This window comes from Pelophylax lessonae (genome assembly GCF_965119305.1).
Source record: "Pelophylax lessonae genome assembly, chromosome: 5".
In the NCBI taxonomy this organism is placed as follows: Eukaryota; Metazoa; Chordata; class Amphibia; order Anura; family Ranidae; genus Pelophylax; species Pelophylax lessonae.
The window spans coordinates 96,926,351-96,953,702 of record NC_138772.1 but is presented as its reverse complement, the minus strand read 5'-3'; the positions used below and the strand labels follow the sequence as shown (position 1 = coordinate 96,953,702).

The following is a 27,352-nucleotide window of genomic DNA, read 5'->3' as shown; positions in this document are numbered from 1 at the left end:
TTTTCATGATTAATCAGGAGTCATTATATTTTCCTTTTCCCGAAGCAGTCAATTACCGTGGAGTCCTTCCCATTAATTAACAAATGTTTGAAACAGGCGCCTGGTACCTGAGCTGCAATCTGCTTAAGAAACCTGTGACACTGAGCGTTTCACACAATAAAGGGTCCCTTTAAATTTTATTCCAAAACACAAGCAATTTAGCTGGCTATATTAATTTGCCTGAGAAGCAGAGCTGTGAATTAGAAACATCTTTTAATCTCATGCTAGAAGAGGCAGCCATCTGGCTGCTGAGAATTTCTAGAGAATCTTCTTCTCTCACTCTGCAAATACAGGTCATTAAAGTAATGTGTTCATCTACATAAAACTCAAATGGAATATAAAAGGTAATATTTATATACAAACAATTTAGTCCCACAATTTAAACAGTCATTGATTTTATGAAACATTTACTTGGGACGACCAGATTTGCATATCTCTGTAGGCAATTTCGGCAAGTAATATAATATTGGGAAAGAAGAGGATACCATTAAATATTCACCTTTTCAAAATGCTAAACGAACAATTATGGCGGCAGATGAATAGGATGTGTTACAGTCTTGATATAGTTGCATCTTGAATAATGGATCCTGTGTAGAGCTAATCTCTTTCTATGTTTATAATGGAGATGCATACAGTTTTTGCAAGAGTTTCTAGTTATTGTAAATGCTACGTGTTACATGTGTTTGTTCTGTTTTCCTAAAAGCACTCCCCCCCCCCCGCACCTGGAAGAATGCTTGTCATGGAATCATTTTTAAAATAGCTATTTTTTTTATTGTAGGTATATTTACATCCAGCACCTGAGACTAAGAACTCTGAGAGGTCTATTCTCAGAAGGTTTACTGCACATATAATACTGTATCATGCATTGTTTTCATCATCCATTTAGAAATATCATATTGGCTTGCAGGCAGGTACAATTTATCTTCCCTTTTGTAGGTGGTGCTTTTTAGCTTGCGGTTGTATAGAGAGAATGGAGACTAGGGTTGTTAGGAGCTTTGTTACTCTTAAACTTCTGTAGATGTCATCAGGGAAGCAGCTGTCTGACTGGATGCTGCAATGCTGGTTGACCTCTACTCTCATCTTTATTGCGTAACTCCACTTTTGTTGAGAAAAAACATTCCCCTCTGGGTGATCTCTGTACATTACAAGGTCTTTAACAAACGTTGTTGCAGATTCCTACCTTTTGTTATTCTGAAGAAATCCCTTGGGTCAAATGGGAGTGGTTTCATAATTATCTATCAGCTGTGGCACCTGCAGGGCTCTAATGAGGAAATCTGCTGGGGCTGCATCCCTTTAGACGTGTTCCTATTGGGAGTATCTCACCAAAAATTACATTTTTGTTCCAGGCGATGCCAGAAATCTTACTTGTATCTTAGTATCTTAGTGCAGACTTCTGGGAAAATTGGTAAGCCAAGAAGGAAATAATGTTTCTGGGGTGTGTACAGAACAGCTCCAGGCAGCCATATTGCATTGCATTTTTAGAAAATACAACAGATGCAGATTGAAAAGGAAAGGTTATTTCCAATAACATTCAATTACAACATGATTTGTGTCGCAATTGTATACGCTATATTGTTTTTTCTTTATTTGCTATTTTTTTTCCCACGAAAGTGGAGTTACCCTTTAATGAGGGTAATGAATAATAAATAGTACTGCTCTACTGCAGTTGGTGTGCATTCGCAAAGTAGATAGAGTAGGGACAGGTTCACTGCTGGTTAGAGGTTCCTGTTAAGGAGGAACAGAGCAGGGATACCACTTCTTTGCTATCTGGGGATTCTAGAAAGCTTGGATGAGGATCTTTCTTTTATTTACCTATTGCACTTACACTACTGCTCTTCCTGTCAGCCACCCCCTTCACTAGATGCTGCTCCAGCAACATAACCAATATTAGAGTGTTTTTTTAAGTGCTGGGACTGTGTTAAAGTGTCACCAACATTGCTGACAACTCTTGTACCTTAGATGCCTATGATATTAAGACTCTGTTGCCATATTGTTTTGGGACTGTTGAGTTAGCACCCTGCTGTTGTTTTCCACGTGTTAATTCTAATTAACCAAATAATATCAGTGCCACTTTCCTTGGTCTCTGTGTGCGTTTTTGCTCCACCTTGGATACCAAACAACACCAAACAACTCATAGGGATTACCTTACATTGCTTATGTCAGTACCACATGTAACATTTTACTAACTATTGCAGCATTTTAAAGTGTATGTATAAGTAAACAATTTTATTTAGTTTTTGATAGAGTAGAGAAGGTTTAAAACCCATCTCAGTTTATTTCCACTTACTTCCTGTCCTAGAGATGCAACAGGACCTTAGAGGAAACCTCTCCAAAGGGAAGGAAATTCCTCTCTTAGACAACAGTCACCCAAACAGATGTAACTATTGGAAGAGTTTTCTCTTACTTTCTGTTGTGAGGACAACTCCAACATTTTGGATTTCCCTTTTTTCACTTTAAAACATAGAAACATAGAAGAGCAATGGCACAAAAAAAGACCAAGTGGTCCATCAAGTCTTCCACATTTTTTTAATCTGATTACAAATCTATGCTTGTCCCAATCGTGTTTGAATGCACTTAGAGTTGACTGACTGACTCAGAAGTCTATTCCAAGCATCAACTATTCTTTCAGTAAAATACCTTCTAAAATGTGTTTTGTACTTTCCTCCTGCTAGTTTGAGGCCTTGTCCCCGTGTTCCTAATCGTAACTTCATCTTTAGCTTGACAGGTGTTCTAACTCTTCCACAGAGTGTTGCCAAACCCTACCAAAAAGTGCCTGAACAATGATCTGCATGGCAGGATCACCATAGACAGTGGGTGGGCCTGAAGATCACAGTGGAGAGCTGTTGGCTTAGTTGCAACAGGAAAAGGAAGAAAAGCCACACTGCACTAGTAATAGTACAATCATAGGTTGTTAATTTCAAACAGAAGTATATTATGTCCAATAAAGGTAGAAATTTAAATAATTTTGTAACAAACTATTTAAAAGAAAAAAAAAACACTTCCCGTTGATTGCTGCATCACAAATCCAAAAGCTTATTTCAAATCGGAATCAATAAAATTTGTGTTAACGTTAACTGGGACATCTCCAGCGCCAGCATGGAGTGAGAAATACCTCTCTCTTTTGTTCAAACACTTGATATTAAAGCGCTGTTTACAGAGACACAATCCCTTGTCTGGCCTTCAATATAGATAAACCTTAAGTAAATATTTTTCCCCCATTTGTCAATCATAGAAATGCCACAGATGAGATGGGTGAACTCTCATAACTAGCTCCAGGAACAGGAGATATACATACCATTTTCGGTAAGAACGGATCACACTAAGGGGTACAAAGACGTATTATTAGATTGCTGGACTAGATAGGTTTAAGGATGGAAAAAACTTAAGTCTCCAACATCATCATGCAGAATAATAAATAGGAATGCTGATAAATTCCCTATAATATTTGAAATGCAGTTTAATAATTTGTGCAACATGCACATCGTTAAAGCTGATCTCCCTACAAACATCTAGATACATAGTTAAAAATCATGTATGAGAACTATTTTGCATGTAAAGATGTGTTCAGGCTTGTGCAGATGGGCAAATATAACAAACATTTCAGGCGCATTTACAGTAGCCTGCATTTCAGATCAGGTTGACATATTTTTACATTGTTCTCAGGTGCTTCTTATCTCCTTCCAAGTGCTTCTAAGCAGGCCCCCTTCTAAGTCTGCTAGATTTTAACTTCTGGGCCACATCCTGACTGATGGCAGCCCATTCTTGCATAATCAATGCTTGAAGTTTGTCAGAATTTGAGGGATTTTTTTTGTCCACCCACCTCTTGAGGATTGATCGCAAGTTCTCAATTGGGATTAAGGTCTGGGGAGTTTCCTGGCCATGGACCCAAAATTCAGATATTTTGTTCCCCAAGCCACTTAGTTATCACTTTTGCCTTATGGCTAGGTGCTCCAACATTCTAGAAAAGGCATCCCAGGATGCCTTACTGTTGGCACCAGGCCATCCTCCAAAAGTCTTCGCCTCACTGTGCATGCAGATGCACTCACATCTCCCTGCTGCCATTCCTGAGCAAGCTCTGCACTGGTAATTCTTTGATCCTGCAGTGAATCAACTGTAGGAGATGGTCCTGGCGCTTGCTGGACTTTCATGGGCGCCATGAAGCCTTTTTCACAAATGCAGTGGAAATGTTTTTTATGGGATTAAGTTAATTTTAATGGCAAAGAGGAACTTTGCAATTAATTGCAATTCATCTGATCACTCTTCAGAACATTCTGGAGTAAATGCAAATTGCCATCATAAAAACTGAAGCAGCAGACTATGTGAAAATTATTATTTGTGTCATTCTCAAAACGTTTGGTCTCGGTTGTACCACGGTTTTAGATATTTAAGAGCTTTTCATGTTTTATCCAAAACTTTAAACATTGCCTTGAGGTATGCTTTAAGTTAGGACAATCCTAACTAACAGTGATGACAGGAGAGCCAATGAGCAAAAACCTACCAAAGGACATTCATATTCTTAGCCAATTTTTTAAATCACTGTTCTACAAAACATGAACCAATATGTAGAACGATTGAAATATAGTAGTAAAAGTATACCTATACATAAAAGCTGAATGTTTAGTACTTAGTACTAGGATGGTTTAACTGCTCAGATTAGATAACTCAGCTGCTATGAACTGGGGCTGGCTCAGCATTACGAGGTCTGCTGTTCACACCTGCCAGGAAAGTTAATCATGCAGCAAGATTTACGCCATGGTTGGCTGTCCACATCATGACTACACTGGGTAAAATAAAACAGGGATTAGACATTCCAAGATTCCTATGCAATGGCAAAGTAGATTAAATGCCTTACTACAGTGATAAGCCTTTTATTCTCAACTGTAAGTCAGATGTACAAACTTCATGTGGCCAAACTATGGAAGAGAAATGGACTCAGAATTAGTTACAGCTGTATGTATAGCAATCACTAGACATGTGCAGAATGGAAAAATGCGTTTAGTTTCAAATAGATTCATTATGTTACTAATTTTGTTTCGCTTCGAGATTTGTTTAATTTTGTTTTGGGATTTGTTTAGTTTTGTTTTCGTTAAATTTCATTTAGTTTATTAATTTCGAATGAATTCCAAATATTTAGAATGATTCGAATTCGAATCAGTCAAAAAATGATTGTTTGTTTGCATTGTTTTGTTAACATTTCAGCTGTCGGTGAGGAAGCCCACTGAGAGCTGATGAGTCATTGGTTGTTAAGAATGCGACGGCTGCTTAACAACCAGCCCTTCTTCACATAGAATTTGAATCAGTCAATCATTAATTGAAGGACCATAATGGACTAAAATCACTATTGCACAAATAGGCCCATCTCTAAAGGTACTTTAGTAACAATTTAGCTTACGTTGGTGAACCTACCTAAGAGATAATAATGTGTAAATTAACAACTTGCTGACCAACCGCCATGGTTTTACTGCGGCAGGTAGGCTCTGTCCTGCAAAATGACGTCCATATATGTCACTTCGCGGGACCGCTAGTGGGGGCGCGCGCCACAGGGAGAGCCAATCAGCGGGTTCAGCGGTCGCATTTGATGCTGGGCACCCACGATCGCTCCCCGTGGAGACAGAACAGCGGTCTGCCATTGTAAACATGACAGACCTCTGTTCTGTCAGTAATGAACACAGGAATCCTGTATTCCTCTTATTTAGGAACACAGGTCTCTGTGTTTATTCAGCAAGACCATCCCCCACACAGTTAGAAAGCACCCTCTAGAAAGCACACATTTAACCCTTTGATCGCCCCTGGTGTTAATACCTTCCCTTCCAGTGTCATTAGTACAGTAACAGTGCATATATTTAGCACTGATTACTGTAGTAATTTCACTGGTCTCCCCAAAAGTGTCAAAAATGTCAGTTAGGTGTACGATCTGTCCGCTGCAATGTCGCAGTCCCGCTAAAAATTGCTGATCGCTGCCATTACTGGTAAAATAAATAAATAAATAAAAATGACATACATTTTTCCCCTAGTTTGTAGACGCGATAACTTTTGCACAAACCAATCAATATACACTTTTTGGGATTGTTTTTACCAAAAATATGTAGCATAATACATATTAGCCTAAAATGATGAAAAAATTCGATTTTTAAATTTTTTTGGGGAATGTTTTATAGCAGAAAGTAAAAAATATTATTTTTTTTTCAGAATTTTCGCTCTTTTTTGTTTATAGTGCAAAAAATAAAAATCTCAGAGGTGATCAAATACCACCAAAAGTAAGCTCTATTTGTGTGAAAGAAGGACGTCAATTTTATTTTGGTACAGCGCTGCACGACTGCACAACTGTCAGTTAAAGTAACGCAGTGCTGTTTCGCAAAAAATGGCCTCGTTGTTAAGGGGGTAAAACCTTCCGGTCCAGAAGTAGTTAAATATTTCTGAATATATTCATTTGGAATCTGCAGGATCCAGAGTAGGCCCCTCATCCAAAGCTTTGAAGTGCTGGAAAAGGAGAGTCCACACACAGCTTCCTATGTTTTCAAATTTGTATCATTTATATAACTGTTAGAGGGATAGGAACTCCACTAACAATTCATGATGTCATTGGGGCTTATGTTATGTGGGCTATTTAGAACACACAGGAAATTTTTACACAGGAACTGAACCCCCCCCCCCCCCCAAGTTGTTAAATGGATTTGCCGCTAAGAAAATCATAATGATCTGGTACATAGTAGGTTCATTAACAGATTAACAGTGAAATTTTTAAAACGATCTGTCGTTCTGTCACTCAGCATTTCATTAGCGTTTCAGCTCAGGGGCAAAATCGCTAGTGGCCATTGCTCTTGATGCTTTTCTATGAAATGCTGCATCAATCACCATGCTTTGCTACAAATTGCTGTTAATCGCTGTCATTAGCAACTTTTAGTATCAATTAATATCTGCTAAAAAAATTGCCCTCATGTGTCATTGGCTTATAATAGACCTTTAAGTCCCCATAAATACATTTCTGACAAGTTGCTTATCTTATATTTAAAAATCAGTGTTTGGGCTTCAGTCAGAGACTTTGTTTAAAGTGAAATTACATCACCATTCTGCTGCAAGCAGGAGGAAGCATTTCCTCAGTCACCTCTGTTGTAACCTTATACCAAGTCCTAAGGGGTGAGACTGCATCAGTAAGACATTTGTGAACACAACCAAAAACTGCAGAGGCAACAGCATTTATATGATTGTGTCAATTTTGAACCATCATCTTAGTACAGGAAGTAGACGTTGACCCTGAATGATTCCTGAACAAAGATGGAAGCATCCTTCACATGAAGGCATTCTCATGGGGAGTACTGTGTGTGAGAGACGCGGGTATCAGATCCCTGCCCTCCTTACTAACTCGTGACAAAGGACCGGTCAATCTCACACCATGCTGTCACTTACGTAACAATGCCACTCTCAGCTGCACCCTGCACAAAGATTTTCCAGCGGGACCACCATCTAGGTGCCAGCAGACTGAGAGCGATTGTCACTGAGCTAATTAAGCAATTAACCCTTTAAATGCCACCATCCCTGTTTTGGTCAGAGCAGGAGGAAGCTCATAATTTTAGAAATACCAATTATGATTTTAGAATAATAATCTGTAGCGCACACACTGTCATCACAGACGGGTATGTTCAGAGGGTTTATTCTATACAGAGACAGGTTCTTTGTTAGCTTGCATTAAAAGCTTAGGTTAACACTTTTTAAAATAAGGTTTTAATAATGAAAAGGTCAAAGTTGGTGCAGATAAAATATTTACAAAAAAAAAGTGTTTCAAAGAAATAGAGTCATAATTCAGCAATAGCAAAAAAAAGGTAGAATTGTAGAGGAAGAATACTTGCAGTCAATGTCCTGGGTGTTATCAGAGTTCAGTTGGTAAGCCAGGTGTTATCGGTTCTCAAACTTGACAGATGTTTCTGCCTTGATGTTACCATGACAACTCTCCACTTGTTAGGGCTCTCTCGTTTTCTCTGGGATCAAAGGGGTGTTGACAGATGCCCCTGACCAATAAAATTGAGTGGCCATGGGCTGTCTTGAGTTCATGACAATATCAGGTCCCTCCTCTATAGACAGTTTTATACCACTATTCATATCTTCCAATATGTACCTGTTACATTCTTGAAACTGATAGATTATGGTTCAGCATTAAATCTTGCATCCAAACATAGGATAGCGCAGATAAACCTGTCACCCAGGAAATATCTGACAACTATCTTCCCTTCTACATGTGCTAGTGTGGTCATGTATGACTTTAATTCGTTCAGTATGACATTTCAGATCCAAATATATACCTATTGCTAATGTGTCATTTTCCTGTCATAAATTTATGAATCCTGTGTGTATTTCTTAAGTTTTGATTTGGGCAAAGCTCTATGATTGCCTTTTACGATCCCCATTAGTTCTGGTTATCCTTAATAGATTTGGTCAAAGTTTTACGATAGGCCTGGACAGAAGAAACAGACATCCTGGCAGGACTCAATTAGCAGTTTACAGCTCTGCACAGGCCTAAGTGCTGGTTTTTTATGTCTCTAAATAGAGAGCATTTCATGAATTAAAGGAGGAGGGAGGGGACAATGTGTAATTGTTCTGTAAAGACTGTCATGGCTGACCTATAATGACTGAACAACATGGCCACTTGCTACAGCTTTTCGTGTGTCCAGTACGGGGTATCATTACACTATGATCTCTGGGAGAGGAATTGAATAATTGGAAGTGTCACTCTTAGGCCTGGTTCATACTTATGCAGGTTGCAGTTTGCATATTCCAGGTGCGTTTTGCATTTTTTAATACACGCTTTTTATCCATTGAAGTGTATGGAACCAAAAACCAGAAAAAAGTCCCTGGCCCTTTCCATAAAATGAACAAATGTGAATGTGCCAATAGAAAACCATGGTAAATGGACTATCATGTGTGTCTGCAAAACTGAAAACACACTAAAAAAATTCATAGGTGTGAACAAGGCATTGGGCCTTGTTCAGACCGACATGTGCAGGAACATGGGCATTCAGGTTCCTTCTTGCATAAAAAAGTATCCGTTTAGATGTGTTGAAAGACATGTTTATTTGTGCTGTGTTTACACATATTTCGACACACTTAAGTCCATCAAGTATATCTGCACACAAATATGCTGCGAAAACACAGTATTTATGTGGCTGAGGATGCATCTGTGCTTTTTTTTTTTTTTTTACGCTGCTACATAACGGCCCCCAAAGCACCTGCCTGGATTGCCCAATTCATTTTAATTAAGATTAATGTAGAATTAGACCCTGCATGTATTTGTATGCAGAGTTTTTTATGTCCCATGTAAACAAGGCATTACACGTTATTTATCTTTGATGCACTTGGCATGAAAAAAACATATCTCATGCCAGGTCCACTTTAACCACTTTAGGAATACGGATATGATATATTTATCTTTTAGATTTGCAGTACTTAAGTAACCAGCCTGTTAATAAAGAAGTACTTGTACTAGAGTGGATAGATGGTTGTTTAGGAGTTAACACAAATCAAAAATAAAAACAGAACAGTGTGATATGATGCCAGAGCAGTGCGGATCAGCTACAGGCAATGTACTAAACTACTGGCATCCATCAGGTTTTAACCAGGGTGACATAGAGTGTATGGAAATCACTGGGAGGAAGAAAGTGTCCCGCGTTCCCTTTGTGATATATCTGCTGCGATTGTAGCTGTCTGAAACAATCACAGAACGCCGAACACATGCAAAGCCTAGAAGGACTTTGTACCGCAATCTTCAAGAAATCCTACAAAGTCTAACATAAACTTATGTATTAACTTAAAGGATCAGTTCTATTTCTTTGCAAAACAACAATCACAAGTACCTTTGAATACTAAAGTTCAATGAAAGCTTTAGCTGTAAATGTCTGCAGGAGGATAAGAAGTGCATTCCCAATCTCTAGGACGCCAGGGTGCAGATGTCAGAGAATGTCATAAATACAGCAGATTTATTTTACAGATAAAGATATGAAAAAAATTAAAGTTTGCAACAGTGTGAAGAGCAATGATGATGTGAAAAGTATAATAACCTACAACTGCCAACCAGATTTGACCTTTTTTTCCAGCTGTGAGCAGTCTGGAGTATGAAAACTGAGTGCTGATTGTTTACTACACCTTGCAAATTTGGCCCTGTTGTCTTGACACTGTTTTCCTAAGCTAACTAATGTGAAAAAGTTGATGGGGCAAAATTCAAGCAAAAATCGATATGATGGCTTTCTGTGCCCAGAATGTGGCTTTTGGAATAGAGAACAAAAGAAAAAGGGATAACTCTTTACATCCCTGGCCCTTAACCCTACCCTAGCTCCTAAACTGAACATAACACTTAACGTAACACATAATAACTAAACACTTGAACTAACCCAAACTTTAACCCTTAACCTTTTATTCTCTCACTTTGCTGCAATATATAACATTTTTAATTTTGGGTTTAATATTGCTTTAATCTCTAAACTGCCATTTTCCTTATTGGCCAACAAAGCTACCAGCACCTAAGGCTCGGTTCACATATATGCGATGCGGGAAGGCTGCGAATTCGCAGCCTTTTCCCGCATCGCACACGCACCCCCGGCAGTTCACACTGCCATATGCGATACGCTGGGGGTGTCAATGTAATCTTAACGACACCCCCAGTTTGATCGCATATCGCAGTGCGATCGTGCAGTTCGCACAGGATCGGATCGCACAAAAATGCCTCCTGTGCGTGTTTGCTGCGGGTGCGATGCGAATTTAGCCATACAAACTGTATGGCTAAACTCGCACCGCACAGCTGATCGCATGTAATGTCGGAGCAGTGCGCTCTGACATTACATGCGAACCCCGCACACGCAGAAGTGTGAACCGGGGCTAAATGCTAAGATATCAGTGCAAAAACTTATGATCAAGCAACAATTACAAGTTCAAGAGTCATGACATGATCAAATACATGATTTTTGCCAACAGTCACCGCACAAACCCTCTATTGAAGAAGAATGTTGAGATTAGCTGAACATATTCAAATCAGCAGATAGAGTACTGCTGTGAGAAGGATAGGAAGAAGAATCAGCCGATACCCATAGGTATAGAAATTATTGCCCAATATTGCCAGAATTGACAATAATCTAATTGGTGTGGGTAGTAGCTAAATCATTAAAGCTATTGCAATGTACAGTGCTCAGTGAAATAAAAACACTGTCTGATGGTCACAGGTCATACACAGGTTGCTGAAGAAGTGCTAATTTCACCAGATATGTGCAGACACCAAGTATAAACCTCCTCACAATTAGGAGTCTTCTCCCACTTCTCATTGACTCTCATTTCAGCAGCTGCTTAAGACACTCCTACGGAAAGTATGATTTTACATTTTAGTTGGTGTGTATGGGATCGTTGGGAAGCTAAAATAGGAACAACTGGTAATTACATATTCTAGAAAAATAAAAATGTCTGTATAGGCAACATTGTTATGTTGAGGCTATGAACAAAGTAGGGAAAGATTGCATCCCCTGCAAGGAGGGTTTTTTAATGTCTATACCCCTTTGGAGACATTTCCCTTCACTTTCTGTCCTAGAGACACAACAAGAAGTAAGAGTAAAGCCTCGTACACACGCAACGATTATCGGCCGACCGATCGGACAGCTTTTGTCCAGTGTTGTTGTGTTGGTTGAAATGTGCTCTAGACTGCACACAAATTTTCTCGGCCAACAAAAACCAATTTCAGAAGTGATGTCATGTGCTGGTTTACTTTCCGTTTGTTTTTTCTTCTCTGAGCATGCCCAGTCTTGCTCATTTGATTTTTGTCTGCTGAAATCTGTACTGACTGATGGAAAATCGGCTGTTATGTTGACGGCCAACAAAAATTTTATAGCCTGCACACCAGATTTTATTCGGCCGAAAAGTCGCAGTCGGTTGTCGACAAAAGGGGGGTTATTTCTTAAACTGGCCATTCACTACTAGACTACTGACCACTTGCACAAATATTCACAGGAACATTCAAGCAGAAACTCTCAGCAGTACATTTGATAGCTTGATCAATATGTCTTAAAAATACTTAAAAAAAACATTTGATTTTATCATTTGTTTTTTAAGTTAATTTGCATTCCTGATCAAAAAACACATTCACTGTTAGGAATGAATTTGTTCAAAAATATGTCTATATTTCTCCTCTACAATTACTGGAAAAACTAACCTGTATGCACTGATTTCAGATTTACTACTACTCGGGGTCTAGGGAATGTTATCCATTCTTATTTATTTTACAGCCCCTGCCTTCTAGCAGTAATGTATTTATTGGACGTACCACCTTCTCAGCATGGACATGTTCGCACTGTCACCCTATAAGTTTTCGACCGCAATGCAATGAAGGTGGCGAGGAGTACCTGTGATATCCAGAAATCCAGAGGGAACTTACTTTAGTCCTCATTGGTGGGGCACAGGCGTATTAAGACAATACTTCATTGTAAGGTCACTGATCCCAGGTGAGAGGACATCTGGTGGAGGGCACACAAACCACTTGAAGTGGAATTGGCACAGTATGGTGGATTGAATTCATGAACTGGGTGAAGAGGAATCTATATTGAATATTGTTTCTTTATCACTTTTGCACTCTTTTTTGAAGTGACTGTTGGGACTATTTTTATTTAATTTAAATATTTTTATTTATATTTTCATTTTACTTTTTCTTTGAGTGGACTTTTTATATTCAGCTTTTTTCTGTTAATTGATGGTGTTAATGAACACCAGTGTGTTTTCATCTGTAAGTGAGGAGAGTTAAAGCACCGTAATATTTGGAGTTGGAATATTTGTAAAGCGTGCCACCAGTCTGTTTATACAGTATATTCTTTTCACATATGCATATGGGAGTGTGAGGGTTGTGGGCAATTCACTATACTTACCTTTCATAGATCAACACATAGCAGCTCGCAAGATTTTGCATTTTTTGGAAATGTAAACACTGCTCTGGTCCAAAAGGGTTATGAGAGAAGAGAAGAAACTGAACATGTTTTCAAAGCAAAGATTGGTGTTACCTGGTAATCTTGTCTGTACAAGACATTGTGATGAGTTGTTCTCCTGATAATACTCCATCCCACGTTTGTACTGGCAGCCGGGTTTTCACTGGGACTGTCCCTTCCCCAGACTCTATTTTCGTACGAAGGTGACCCCGGAATTTCCTCACTATGTGCTTGCACCTGTTCACTATGAAAAACTTTGTGTTAGTCAACTGCGCCTTAAATTATGTTCTTTTACCTCAGAAATGTAAAACAAAATCATAAACATACTCCATATTTCTTACAAATATAAATGTTTTGCTATTTACATATTTGCTATTGCTGCGTACAGCTGGCCATAGATTTGAATGAGTGAAGATGGCTGTACACAGCTATGGACCGTCACCCATTCATGACCATGGGTGGCTGTACACAGCATTAGAACATCCCAAGCACCCAAATACACCAACCTGTTTATGCTGTACAGGCAAATGTGCCCTACTGCATGAGCCGTGAGGTTGATTTTAACATTGTATTGCTAGATTAATAAATATTTTTCATAATAAATTACTATCTTGGATTCCACTAAAGCAAGAAATAGATTTAACTGAGGAACAGTCTTGCTTACTACAGAGAGCAGTGAAATTAGCAGTAACTGCTCTGACCAATCAGTTCAGTGATAAAATAAAGTACCATTAAAGGCAAAACTTTGTGTTGGAGTGGAGATGGCTTAGAACCCCTGTCAGTTTTTATTGCTGCCTGTGTCCCACTTAGGGAGATTCACCCTCTCTATTTGTTCCATTTACCATTATCATAAAACTGAAAGTAAAAGAAAATCCCAAATTTTGGGTTGTCCCTAGAAAAGTAAAAGAGGTGAAATCTTCGAATGGGGAGACTAGTTCTGGCGACCTGGGGGTCCCCAAGGGATTCCCTTAATTTGCAGGGATTTCTTATCACATCCTGTTTTGGCTATGGGACAGGAAGTGATGGTCAATCTCCCCAATGGGACACAGATGACAAAAAAATGTATTCAGGGGTTATGACCCTCCTTACCCTGTCTAAAGTGAAAAAAAAGTTTTACCTATAGTTCTAGTTCTACTCTAAATTTCTGGAAAACTGAGAGGATCTCTTTAAGATTTGATCATTACAGTCTGAAATTAAACGTCAGGCATGACAACAGGGTCAGAAGTCAGAAGTTGAATTGCATTGATTCTAACAGGGACAGGACAGCAGGGTTTGAAGCTGAACTCCAAGTATGAATTTTACATTGGACCATACTTGTAAGTATGCATAGGCCATACCTATGGAACCAGTGAGAAAGCAGAGAGTCACTGCAGTAGCCGCCACTACTACAGTGATCACCACTGTCTTCCAGGTCCTTGTCAAACGCTGCTGTGCTGCATATTAACTGCAGGGGAGCCCTTGTTCAGCATGGTACCTTTCACAGAACACCTTGGGGTTGTTATACTAAAACTAGAGAGTAAAAAATCTGGTGCAACTCTCATAGAAACCCATCAGCTTCCAGGTTATTTGTCCAGATTTAATAAATCAACGGCCTTGCATCTTTCTGATCACATGCCCCTTCAACAAAAACTAATCGTTAAACTGGCTTCTGTCAGAAAGACAGGTGTACACAGTAACTAAACTAAACTAGCTGATTTCCAGCAAGTTTCTGCTGCCTTTAATATATTTGACTACCTGCTCCTTCTCAAAAACTCAACTTCATTGGTCTCCAAAATTCTGCTTTTTCCGGGTCCTTCTTCTACATATCTAAACACTCCTTCAATGTTACCTACAACTCCTTCTCTTCTCTTCTCTTCTTCTTTCTGTAGGGGTCCATCAAGGTTCTGACCTTGGACCCCTTCTATTCTCTACAAATTTTCCCTGGATCAGTTGATAAAATCCAATGGCTTTTCTATGGTAATGACACCCAAATCTTTCTCTCGGTTCTCCATTTCAGTCTTGTGCATCACTAATTTACTAACTAACATAAATGTATGCATGTGATGCCACCTAATCTTTCAAAAATTAAGCTCATAGTTTCCCCCCAATTCCTCCTCCCCTGACTTTTCTATCAAGATCTATAACACAACTATAAAAAAAGATACAGGTAAATAGCTCACATATAGATGCCAACTCACTGAATATAGTGTGGTCACCCTAAGCTGCTGTAATTAACTAGTACGAACAGAAACCCAGGTATAGACATCCAAGTTGTGAAAGCGGTTACTTAAAGCGGTGTTCCAGCCTCCCCTTCCTCCCTCCCCTCTCCCTCCAAAAATTAAAAGTCAGCAGCTAAATATACTGTAGCTGCTGACTTTTAATTATTGGACACTTACCTGTCCTGGAGTCCAGCGTATTCGGCACCGCAGATGATGTTTCCATCGGCTGTCGGGTGCTGCCGCCGCCATTCCCGGTGAGGGAACCCAGCAGTGAGGCCTCGTGGCTTCACGGGCAGGTCCCTAATGTGCATGCGTGAAGAGCGCTGCTCATTCGGATTGGCTCAGCAGTGGGGGAAGGAGGAGGGGGCCAAACTTCCGAGGGACAGTGACGCTGCGCCATCTCCCGGAAGTGGGGAAGGGTACCTGTCAAAAACAGGTACCCATTCCCCGTCCCCCCCTCCCCCCTGAAATGTGCCAAATATGGCACCGGAGGGGGGATAGGAAGCAAATGAGCGGAAGTTTCACTTTTGGGTGGAACTCCGCTTTAAGGCGACACTCGTGGTTTGCCACCAGTGTCACCTTAAGAAACCGCTTTCATAACTTGGGTGTTTGTGGCTAGGTTTCTGTTGTACTCAATAACATTTAATGTACTCATGCCAGGGTGCTAAGTGTAATCCACAACTCTGACCAGTCCTTTCAGTCCCACATCCAATCACTGTCCAAACATTGCCACCTTTACCTCTTACATTTCCAAAACACACTCTTTTTAAATAAATATCATTCACCACCAAACTACTAATTCAGTAGTTTGTTACTTTTTGAGACGATTATTGGAACTTCCGCTGTGTTGGCCTTGCTATACACAGGCTATCCCCCCTTCAGCCTATCATTAATGCTGCTGCCAGATTCATCCACCTTAGCAACTGTTCAGTGTCCACCAAATCTCTCCACTGGCTTCTGCTTGCCCAGTGAATAACATTCAAAATACTAACAAACACAAATAGAGCTTTACTACCAAGATACATCACCAACCTTGCCTCAGATTATCAACTTAACCATCCTCCTTAATTTTCCAAAAAACCTCCTGCTCTCTATGTCTCTCTTCTCCTCCTCCCATGTTCATTTTCAAGACTTCTCCAGAGCCTCTCCCATTGCCTAGGATTTCCTACCTCAGTCTCTCTGGCTGTCTCCTACTCTGTCTGGCTTTATATAAACCCTGAAAACTCATCTCTTCAGGGAAGCCTATCTGACCTAAAAACTGAACGTTTACTTCCATCAGCTCATCCCTCATACCATTATTACCTTTTTGTATTGCTTGCCCCTCCCTTTATATTTTAAAGTGCAGTAAAATCTGATAAAAGTTTTAATCCCTCCACACTTAATCCCTAAACTAAAAGAAAAAGTTCTGGATGTAGATACACTTTTATGTTATTGATAGTATATACAATACCATATTGGAAGTATCGTAGTTTCATTGCTACCACTGTGCTGTGAACTAAAAAGCAATTGGAAAGCGCACAGACATCGTGATATACCTTCAGTAAAAAATTATTAACTGACAATAGCTAGTACTCACAAACAATCTTGATAACACAGCTTGTCACATAAAAGCATTTAGAATGAGACAAACTCAAATCTCTATAAGCGGGAGATCGTCCATTGCCAGTCCCTCTGAACAGCATGTAGCCACTGTCTCCAGCGGGTGCCCTATCTGACACATATCGAGGGCAGACCCTCCTCCTCAGAATATGTGACAAGCTGTGTTATCATGATTGTTTGTGAGTACAAGATATTGTAATTTATTTTACTGAAGGTACAGTATTGTATATCACAATGCATTGTTTTCTAATACTTTCCATTTTATTTTAAAGATTTCCAGTCTGAAAGAGAAAGCAGCAAAGCTGTGGATATTGCTGTCCAATGCTAAGAGAATGTTTGATTTAGATTCAAGCATACGTTTCCCTGTAGCAAGGCTGTATACTTCTAATATGCCAGGGCTGTCAGTTTGTGTTTATTTGTAACTGTAAAAGCAGAGTATGTATTTTAATCAGGTCATTGGCCTGGTCAGTGGGCTGTTAGACCATTGAAACTCATAAGTAGAGTTAGACAAACTTTTCGAGTCGAGGAAAAGTTTTGAACCGAACATCGTCTGTTCGCCAATTTGGCGAACACCCAAATTTGGAGGGTGTTCGGTGGGTGTTCGCCCCGCCGAATGCCCTGCAATGCACTGCATGCTGCACAGTGCATTTTAAGCTCTGATTGGGCAAAGCTTTGGCCAATCAGGGCGCAGTGAACAGCTGGTTGTTATGGAGCTGGCTGGGAAGCCGGCCGCGGTGTCCTTAACAACCGATGAGTCATCAGCTGTCAAGGGGCTTCCCCGCTGACAGCTAAATGAAAAAAAAAAAACATTGCTGGAAATAAGAAAACGGTGTGGGGCCCCCTCCCCAATCCATACCAGGCCCTTCAAGAGTGTCACCTAAGAAGAGGGTCGGGCAGCTTTGTGCAATACCCTTGAACAAAGCAGGTAAGTATAACACATTTTTTTATTTTAGGAAAAGAAAGCAGCCTTTACAAATACTTTAAGATGACCAGTAGCAGGTCATTGGGAATCTCTTCAAGATCTGGTCATTAATTCTGAGATCATGTGCCAAGCATTACAAACATCTGTCCACTTTTCCTTTGGCACGTTACATACAAAAAAAGATACTTGTTTTTGTCTGTGTCCAAGTCAGGGTGCTTTCCCTGCCAGCGTTCACCAGGGCAGTGAAAGATCTTTAATGGGAACACTGACAACAACAGTAATACATTTCTTAGCAACGCAAGTTAGGGTCAGGTCCTCTGGTTGGTATTGCTTTCTGCTTTCTCATGACTTCTTGTCCTGATCACTATAGACACTGAGCACGATAGAAAATCTAAGGAAATTACAGAAAATCTCATAAACTGGAACACAGAAATAAAAACCCAAAAGAGGGTGAAATACTTCTCTGCTCTCATCTAAAAAGAGTCCTGACCTCAACCGAATAGAACACCTTTGGGATGAATTAGAGTGGAAACTGCGAGCAAGGCCTTCTCATCCAACATCAGTGCCTGACCTTTACAAATGCGCTTCTGGAAGAATGGTCAAACATTCCCATAGACACACTCCTAAACCTTGTGGATAGCCTTTCCAGAAGAGTTGAAGCTGTTAAATCTGCAAAGGGTGGGCCAACTCACCATTGAACCCTACAGACTAAGACTGGGATGCAATTAAAGTTCATGTGCTTGTAAGGGCAGGTGTCCCAATACTTTTGGTAATATAGTGTATAATCGAATATCCACATGTAATCAAAGCAAGGAAAGCCACATAGTGTAAATCGGCTAAAAACCTTAATGCAAATACATACTACATATCCTACTCACATGATAAAAAACAGGTAAGTGCAGCTGTACCTCTCAAACGAACACATATAATATCGCCACAAAACATCCTAACGTGTTATAACCCTCCCTTAGTGCCGGTTCACACTGATCCGACTGACAAGTAGCGCTCCATGCTGTGCAATGGAACCGTTCTAATCAGAGCGACTCAAGTCGCTCCGACTTAGAAAAAGGTCCCTGCACCTTTTTTTTGCAAAGTCGGAGCGACTTGCATTGACTTCCATTATGTGAAGTCGTTGCAAGCCACGCCGAAGTTGCGCTGCACGGGCGACTTCATTAGTCGCCCGAAGTCGGGGCGACTTCGAGTCAGGTTAGTGTAAACCGACACTTACTCTATCCAAAATAATAAAAAAATGTTATGGCCTTAGTTTTTACTTTAAATACAGCACTGGTAATGAAATCAAGGAATGCAGCACTTTCTTAACTTTAAATAAAAAGCAGAAATGAAGACATAAAATGAAAATGTCATCTTCTGCATATTAAGGATAAATGTGGATCTTTTTCTTTTATCCTTTTGTTAAACTGTCCTGTAAATATCCATCTAAATAAAACCTCATTTTGAAAATATCAAATGAATCATGGAAATTACAAGCACTAAGTTGTACATTTTTATCGTAATTATTCTATCAAATCAGTCTGAATACTAGTTTCTGTGATTCACTTATGTGTTTAAACTGTAATGAGACATGCAACTCTAATATAATATTACATTAACCTTCTGGCTGCATATACTGGAGAGCGGTGAGTGTTGTTACTATGACTACATACCGCATAGTCTTGGCTTTACAATTGTACTGAATAGTGTGGCATAAAAATAACTAAACTAATAACTGAGACATCATAAAACAGATACTAATGACTACTTGGTACTCTTCGCTCTCAATCCTGATATTACTTATCAAATGCACCAAATATAGGCACGCGTATTTGCTAAATGCTAACTGACAGATTACTTTTCACTAAAGTAAACTTGTCACAATCCTAGGCAATTCAGTCAAAGCATAGCATAAAAAATGCATGAGCAAGGTGTTACTGTAAAATATAACTAAAGGCAAGATGTTTTTTTTTAGTTTTAGATGGAGTGGAGATGGATTAAAATACCTGCCAGGTTTTTATTGCTGTCTGTGCCCCTGTTAGGGGGGGGGGGGGGGGGGTTCACCCTCTCTATTTGTTCTTTATCATTGAAAGTAAAAGTAAATGAAAATTCCAGATTTTGGGTTGTCCCCAGAACAGTAATAGAGTGGCAATCTTACAGTGGTGAATAATAGTTCTGGTGACCTGGGGGCCCCAAGAGATTCCTTTAATTTGCAGAGATTTCCTTTCACTTCCTAATTGAACTATTTGGACTAGAAGTGAAGGGAAATCTGCCTTATAGGTCAGGTAAAACTGGCAGGGGTTACAACCCTTCCTTACTCTATCCAAAATCCCCCCCAAAAATATGCTGCCAATAGTTCTACTTTAACAAATGTCAAAAGGATCAGTAAATCCAGAGATATAGGTAGTCAACATTATATGGAAAAAATAAGCTACTGCTCTTGTGCTTAAGAAGTTGCTGTGCAGCTGATTGAAACCATATGCCTCCACTGATTCAGCCACCACACCGGCTGTGCTGCCACTCCCAAGTGAAAACCTATACTCTAAAAGGAAAGAAACAGAGGGCGCACCAGCCTAGCGCATTACCTTTGCGACCATTTATTATTAAAAGCAATGTATACACATCATATTCACATACAGGATAAAATGTCAAGCGAAATACGTGTAAAAAGTCCACCAGATGCTTCACTCAGCATGGTCTGCTGATTAGTCACAGTTGTGGAATGAAATGTCCAAACAGAACTGACGCGTTTCGAGGGGTATCCCCTCTTCTTCAGAGCTGGATTTGGAATGCAGGTAGCTGGTCTTTATATACTCACAAAACCATGTGACCTCTAGTACAAGCACCTCCCACAATGGGCGGGCTAATGAGATCAAGTAAAAAAAATAGGTATGAAAAAAAAAAAAAAAAATATATATATATATATATATATATATATATAAGCAAACACATGTAAATATCCTGCAATAGGCCTTACATCGCAAAACATTATGTAAGAAAAACATTAGAAAAGGCACATATATCCATTCCTAAAATCAGAAGCACGATTTTAAAATAAAGCAAGTAGCCTCAGACCTACAAGTTTCAATAAAAGCAGGTGAATCTGTGAGATGCAATGCTGATCATAATCAAGTAGTTACCATATACTCATCTTCTAGAGTCTCCAATGGACTGGACACTTCTGATTTAGGCCCCTTTCACACAGGCGGACCGTTCAGATCCGCCTGTCCGTTTTTTTTTGGTGGATCTGAACAGTCCCCCCATGCATCTCTTTGGGGCATCGGATGTCAGCAGAGACATGCCCGCTGACATCCGATCTGTCAAATTCCCTCATAGAGATGTATGGGGCTCTGACAGCTGTGTCTCCGCACAAAGTGCTCATACTACTGTTGGGGCACAACACTGCATACTATATGTAGCTGATACTACAAACAGTTATATAGCATTGACAACAGCAACATTAATTGGAGAGATTTCCCTTTACTTCCTGTCCTTTAGGCACAACAGGAAATGAGAAGAAATCTATCGAACATGAAATCCGTTTTTCTGGTGCATCCATGGCAGCATACGTGTTATAGTAGCCCCACCTACTTCTGCCCGCAGGACCAGTGAATAGCTATAAAAAGTTAACATCCACTCAAAAGCTCATTTCCTTTTTTGTCCTCATGGAGCCAGTGTGACGAGAAGAAACCCTTACCTGCCATCTTTGGTGGTTTTCTCCACAGGTTAATTCTCTCCTGTTGCTCAGTCCCTGACCTTGGGATGCTAAATGCTCTAATAAGGCAGGGAGCCCCCTTCTGTGGATCTTTTGGGGTGAAAATTTGGGTGCTAACTAGCCCTACATACAGCAGTACAGCCAGGGCTATGTTCCTCAGAAGAGCTGTCCGTGTCTGAAGCCTGCCTCCCAGAAGTGAGTGGATCCATTGAACTGTGACACAGCATTTCTAAGATAAGTATGTTTCCTTATTTTTTGGAATTGATCTGTGAATGGCTTCATAAGTTGTGTGTTACATCTCCTCTCGGATAGGCTGCAGCCATGTTCTAGTATGCATTCTATTGACAATTGTGGAAGAGAAAGATAAGTGTCTACATTCAAGGGAATGATTCATTATGCTGAACAGGTGAAGTGGATAGAGCTCACGTAGGGGCCATCTTTGGTTTGGGCATGTACTTTTCCAGTGGCCATGTTGGAGTGGGGCAAGACTACGCAGAAGCTATCTTGGAAGTGGGCAAGGTGAGAAGTTTGCCAGGAGTGGGAGGCAGGCAGAAGAATTGAGGAACATGGGGTCAAAGACTCAGCAGCTTACACATAGGGCGTTCAGACGATAGGACTGCATGCCAGCACGCCCATAGCTGCATACCCTGCAAAGGGCCATTTCCTGCTGCCCAGCGGGTAGATATGTCCTTACTCATGTCTCGGTATTGCATTATTATTATACCTGACTAAATGACTCAGTATACCAGCTGTCATGCACTATGAGCTAACTGCATAACAAAGATCCAGAGGAAAGGGTCATCAGACCAGGAAGGAATTTTGCTGCTCAAAGAGTGCATTCAGGTGCTAACTGACCTCTCTTGGGTAATGAGCCCAGCCTGTCCCATTGATGGAAATATGTATGAGAGACACACCAGAAATCCAGTCCAAGGTAGAGAAAATCCTCTTCCATACTGCAAATGCCAAGACTTTGGCCTGAACATTGTCAGAACCCCCTTAAAAAGGCAGACAGAAGCTATCCGGCCCATTATGCTTAGCAGCAAGGAAATGCTGTGATTCCTGGATGAAGTTGCCTTTTCAAGAAAGAGTGTGTCAAGACTGCCTTAAAGGGGTAGAGAGAAGCTCTCCTACAACTATTCATAGCCGCAAAGGATTGCTGTGGGCCTGGGTGAAGTTACCATATCCAAGTTATTGAGAATACCTCAAGCTGCATTCCTAACAACTGCATTAAGCCTCCCTCAGCAGAGAGCAGGCCAACTGCTGGCAATGGATAACAGAGTGAATAAGCTGGTACTTCTTTATTCAGTCTAAGGCTTTGCCCCTGCTGGCCATTCTCTTTAAGGTAGGTAAGTTTACCATGAGTGGAGAAGAACCAAAAAGAAACCAGAGCAGTCTCTAGGTAAGAACATTGCTACAGCATTTCCTCAGTCAGAAGAGGTAGCCTGCATGACTTTCCAGGGACAGGTTCTCTTTGAGACAGTCCAGGTTAACAGCATTGAAGATGCGGCTGAAGTTGAACACTTGTTATTACTAGCGGAAGAAGGCCAAAGTACAGATTGCAAGATCTTTTTCCCCTACTAATTGTTAAGAAATGATCTCTGCATATCCTCTGAAGGTTTTCTGGGTCAAGGTGCTTCTGTCCCAATTGTGGTGGCAAACAGCTCACTATCTAAAAGCCCATGGTGGCATTATCTAGTATGCATCTTGAAGCTTTAGGGGCTGGGTTCAGGTGCAAGTTTCCCCATAGACAAATACAAAATTTGCATTGCCTCCCTTCGCCTGGGAAACTTTCTGGCTTGGTGGGCATCAAAGATAATAAATGTTCACATATGGGGGTGCCCTCAGGAATGTTTATTTGGGTTCCTGGTCCTGGCCTGCCTGCCCAGTCCCACCAAGGGGCAGGCGCTGTGCTTCGCTGGGACATTTCCGGTCCGCAGCTTTGCAGTCTGGGGGGGGGGGTGTCTAGCTGCCTGTGGTTGGGGGTGTGTGGTGTCGGCTTCCTGGCAAGGTCAGGCAGGTGGGTTGGAGCTAGGGTCCCTGGCGCCCATGGGCCCATCTCTATTCCTATACCATGCACTACCATTCTGGAATCCTGCCCCTTGTCTATTGTTCAGCACTTCATATATTAGGATGCTGGACCCAGTACTAGCCCCATTGCCTTCCTGAAATATTCTCATAGAGAGATCCTTAGAATGGGGAATAATTGGTGCAGGCTCTATCGAGCAACCTGACATGGCCCTCCAGTAATTAGGATAGGTTCACAGCCTTCAGAGATTGTCACTGAGACCGTCTCACCTTGGTAATGTCTGGATGACCCTACTCACAGCTCAGGACAGATTCAAGCTGTCAGGTGATTGCCCTATTGCTAAAGCTCAGAGGTCTGGCTTTCGAGCAAGGAAGTCTTCTCTTCTGTTTTAAGGAATCCCCATGGAAAGACATCTCAGACAGTGGATCATTCTGGGAAAGAGACCTAGACACCCTTGATATGAAAGGGGCTTGGTTGTTTTTGGTGTCTTGTTTTCCAAGGTAACATCCATAATTTCTGAGCTGTTTTATATAATCTGGATCCAAACAGACAATGCCATAAAGGTGGCGTACTTCAAAACCTCAGGTGGATCCAGAGTTTTGCAGTAGCAAACGGTTAGGTTGGTATCCTTGGCAAAACGTCAGGCTCCAGCCTTGTCAGGCATGCACTTTTTTTAGGTATGCATCTTGGCAGGCAGACTGCACCTGGGACTGATTTCTGCCCCTGGAGCTATTCCTAGAGGTGTGTCCCAGGTAGGCAACTTCAGAGGTTAATTACCGAGACCCTGAGGTCAAACTAAAGGCTAGGCAGTTTTGGCCCATGTGCCTTTGGAAACCCAGTTATTACCTTGTAAAAGTAGTAGTGACATATTCACTATGCTGTACATAGCCTGTGCAGAGAGCAGAACTGTGGGAGGGGTTTAGCAGGCCCATCTACTTAAGGCTGTCTGCAGAAAACTGCTGGCGGGGGCGGACACAAGACCAGTCACCCTCCAAGCAGGGGAAAGAATAGCAGTAATCTGTCTTTATTACAGGAAGTTCCTGCAAAGAGGCAAATTTTCACCCTGGATTACTGCACAGATCTAGAAGAAACAGACAAATGACACCAAGGGGTTGATTTACAAACACTGGAGAGTGCAAAATTTGGTGCAGCTCTGCAGAGAAAGCAGCTTCCAGGTTTTTTCTTTTTGTTGAAGCCTAATTGAACAAGCTGAAGGTAGAAGCTGAATGGCTACCATGCACAGCTGCACCAGATTTTGAAACTCTACAGTTGTTTAAGTAAATCAACCCCCAAGGTTCAAGTACACATGCCTCTTGTATTTTGACAATATTTTTTAGCCTGGAGCTTATCTTTAAGGCTCATGGGGTTCACTATGTGCAATTGATAGAATCAGCAGTGAAAGTCCCCTTCTACCTGGCCATACCGCCCAACCATTTGAGATGGGAAAGAAGGACACCTATTAGCAAAAGTATGAATGACACACCGCCAGCCATACCCCTTAAAGGAGAATTATACAAACATTTATTAGGTAAACCCACAAGTGTTTTTTTTTTTCACAACTTTTATTCCTTTATATTGGCATTTGACATTTACCAATGCAGAAATTTAAACATTGGATGAAAGGTTTACCATTTGGAAACACTTTTTGATGGATAAATAGTGCATTTGATATACAACTATATAAATCAAACCAAAATTAGGAGTACAGAGGGACTTTTTTCCAAGTCAGGGACAGTCCCCTGAAATCAGGGGCAGTTGGGAGCTATGCCTGGGTGCCAGCACTCACAAAGTATTTCGATAAAGATAAAAAGACAAGGCGCCTCTATGTGCAGTAGGCTCTGAGTATTTATTAGGTTAAAAGTATAAAAGCACTCACATTTGGTAAATGTGACATGGGCATAGCAAAGATCTGTCTGGAGTCTTCCTATCCGCTGTGCTCAGCGGTTACAATGAGGACATCCAGTGATCCGCTTCCTGTAGATGCGTCCTTTCGTCTGTGTCTCAGCCTCAGGAGATTTCCTGAAGGCAGGGTGTGGACGCAGAGGCTGGTGTCCAATAGAGCGGGTGGTGGGCGGTTACATGTTTCGGACCTCAGCTCCTTCGTCAGACCTCCTGGAGGTCTGACGAAGGAGCTGAGCTCTGAAACATGTAACTACTGCACTTAGAGGCGCCTTGTCTTTTTATCTTTATCACTTTCAGAGCAGCTTCTCCTCTCCAGTGCTGCCGAAGTGCAGTGTCTCACCTAAAGCCTGCTGTATTCCACGGAAGCGCCCATACAACAAACCCTTTTTCTTTTACAAAGTATTTCGATACTATTGTATTAAATCTTGCTGCTCCTCTTTTATTTCCAGTAGTAACAGTTAAACTCTGGAGGGAAATTCTGGGAGCATACTGAAAACATAGCTGCGGGGATTAGCTCTTTTGTGTTTTCTTTAAGCTTAATCGAGCTTGCCCTCTGTATTACTTAACTCAGCAAAACAGATGTTCAACAATATGCAATATATTGCAATCAACATAAAAAGATGGAAAATATAATAAGTAAAGCAAAATAATTTTTAAAGCTATAGTAAATTAAATTAGACTTTGGAATTCAACTTTTTTTTTTCAGGCATTAGGATTACAACTGATGTTTTTAACCCTTTCACTGCCAGGTCCCTGCAGCACTACTTGCAGCTGACCAGGTCCGTATGGTCACTTCAATTACCATGAGCTAATAGCAGAATTGTTCAGCAGACTCTGCTGAACAATTCTATAACTCTGATCAGTGGATTATAATCTGCTGATCAGAGTTATTAAACTCAAATACGACAACCCCCCCCCCCCAGTTCTCCCCACACTCAATTCTGGTTTACACTGGTGTGATGCGGGAAACCCTGTGATTCTGTGCCGTTTCCTGGATCGCACCAGAATCGCACATTGGTTTACACTGAGATCTGCAAATTGCTGGGGTTGGCAATGGAAAGTTAATGACACCCTTGAATTGGTTCGCAAGTCGCAGTGCAAACTCTGAAATGGTGCAGGAATAAGTGTGAACACCCAAGCGATCCGATTCCAGTGCAAACCAAAAAAAGGGTCCTGCACCATTTTGGTGTGAATGCGATGCAATTTCAGCCATACAGTTTGTATGGCTGAAATTGTATTGCACAGACATTGCATGCAATCTACACAGCAATGCAGTGCAAATCACATGTGATGTCTGGCATTGCACTAGTGTGAATCGGCTCTCAGCCTCTCCATGGTGACAGTCCCCCCTGCACTCACCTCTCCGCGTTGTCCTGATTGGCCGGGAAGAGAGGCAGGAAGACAATAGCATATATTCATTTGCTATTGTCACAAGTGGGTGTGTTCGGAGTTCAGTGCTTTGCCCCTGTGCCCTTAATGCACTGGCCCTGTGCCCTTAATGGACCGGCCGCTCCTGGTAAGACCCCTTTCACATGGTGGTGCTCAGTGGGGGATCGGTCTACTGAACAGGCAAATGACAGGTCCGTGTCCGCTCTGCTGATGCAGAGCGGACACGGACACAGCCCGCTGTTCTCTACGGGATGATCAGATGGAAATGGACTGCCTGTCAATTTCCACCTGATACCACCCGATCTGATCTGCTAGATGGATGGGGAATGGGATCTTCATATGTCTGTGTTTAGCAGACCGGATCGAATTGGATGTAGGCAAGCGTAAACGGACACATGGTCATTTAAATAAGCCTCTCCATAGAGAAAAATGGGTGGTCCGATTGGGCCCACCTGAAAAACAAACAAGCAGATCGGTCTGCTTGTATGAAAGGGGCCTAAGACCTTGTTCACACCGGGCATACACAGCGTACCTTTACAGGGATGCACAGGTGTTCCATTCATCTCTGTGCAGGCAGTCCCATTGATGTCATTTGGAATGATGTAGCAACTGCATGAACAGAGCCAT

General features: G+C 41.1%; 1 protein-coding gene across 1 annotated transcript in view; it reads right to left on the bottom strand.

Moving 5' to 3' along the window:
• The window catches only part of ADARB2 (adenosine deaminase RNA specific B2 (inactive)), an 801,349-nt gene that overhangs the window by 60,041 nt on the left and 713,956 nt on the right, over positions 1–27,352 (bottom strand). The window contains exon 8 of the mRNA XM_082258125.1: positions 13,059–13,227. Within this exon, the coding sequence (XP_082114251.1) occupies positions 13,059–13,227 (169 nt within the window). The remainder of the gene's footprint in view (positions 1–13,058; positions 13,228–27,352) is intronic.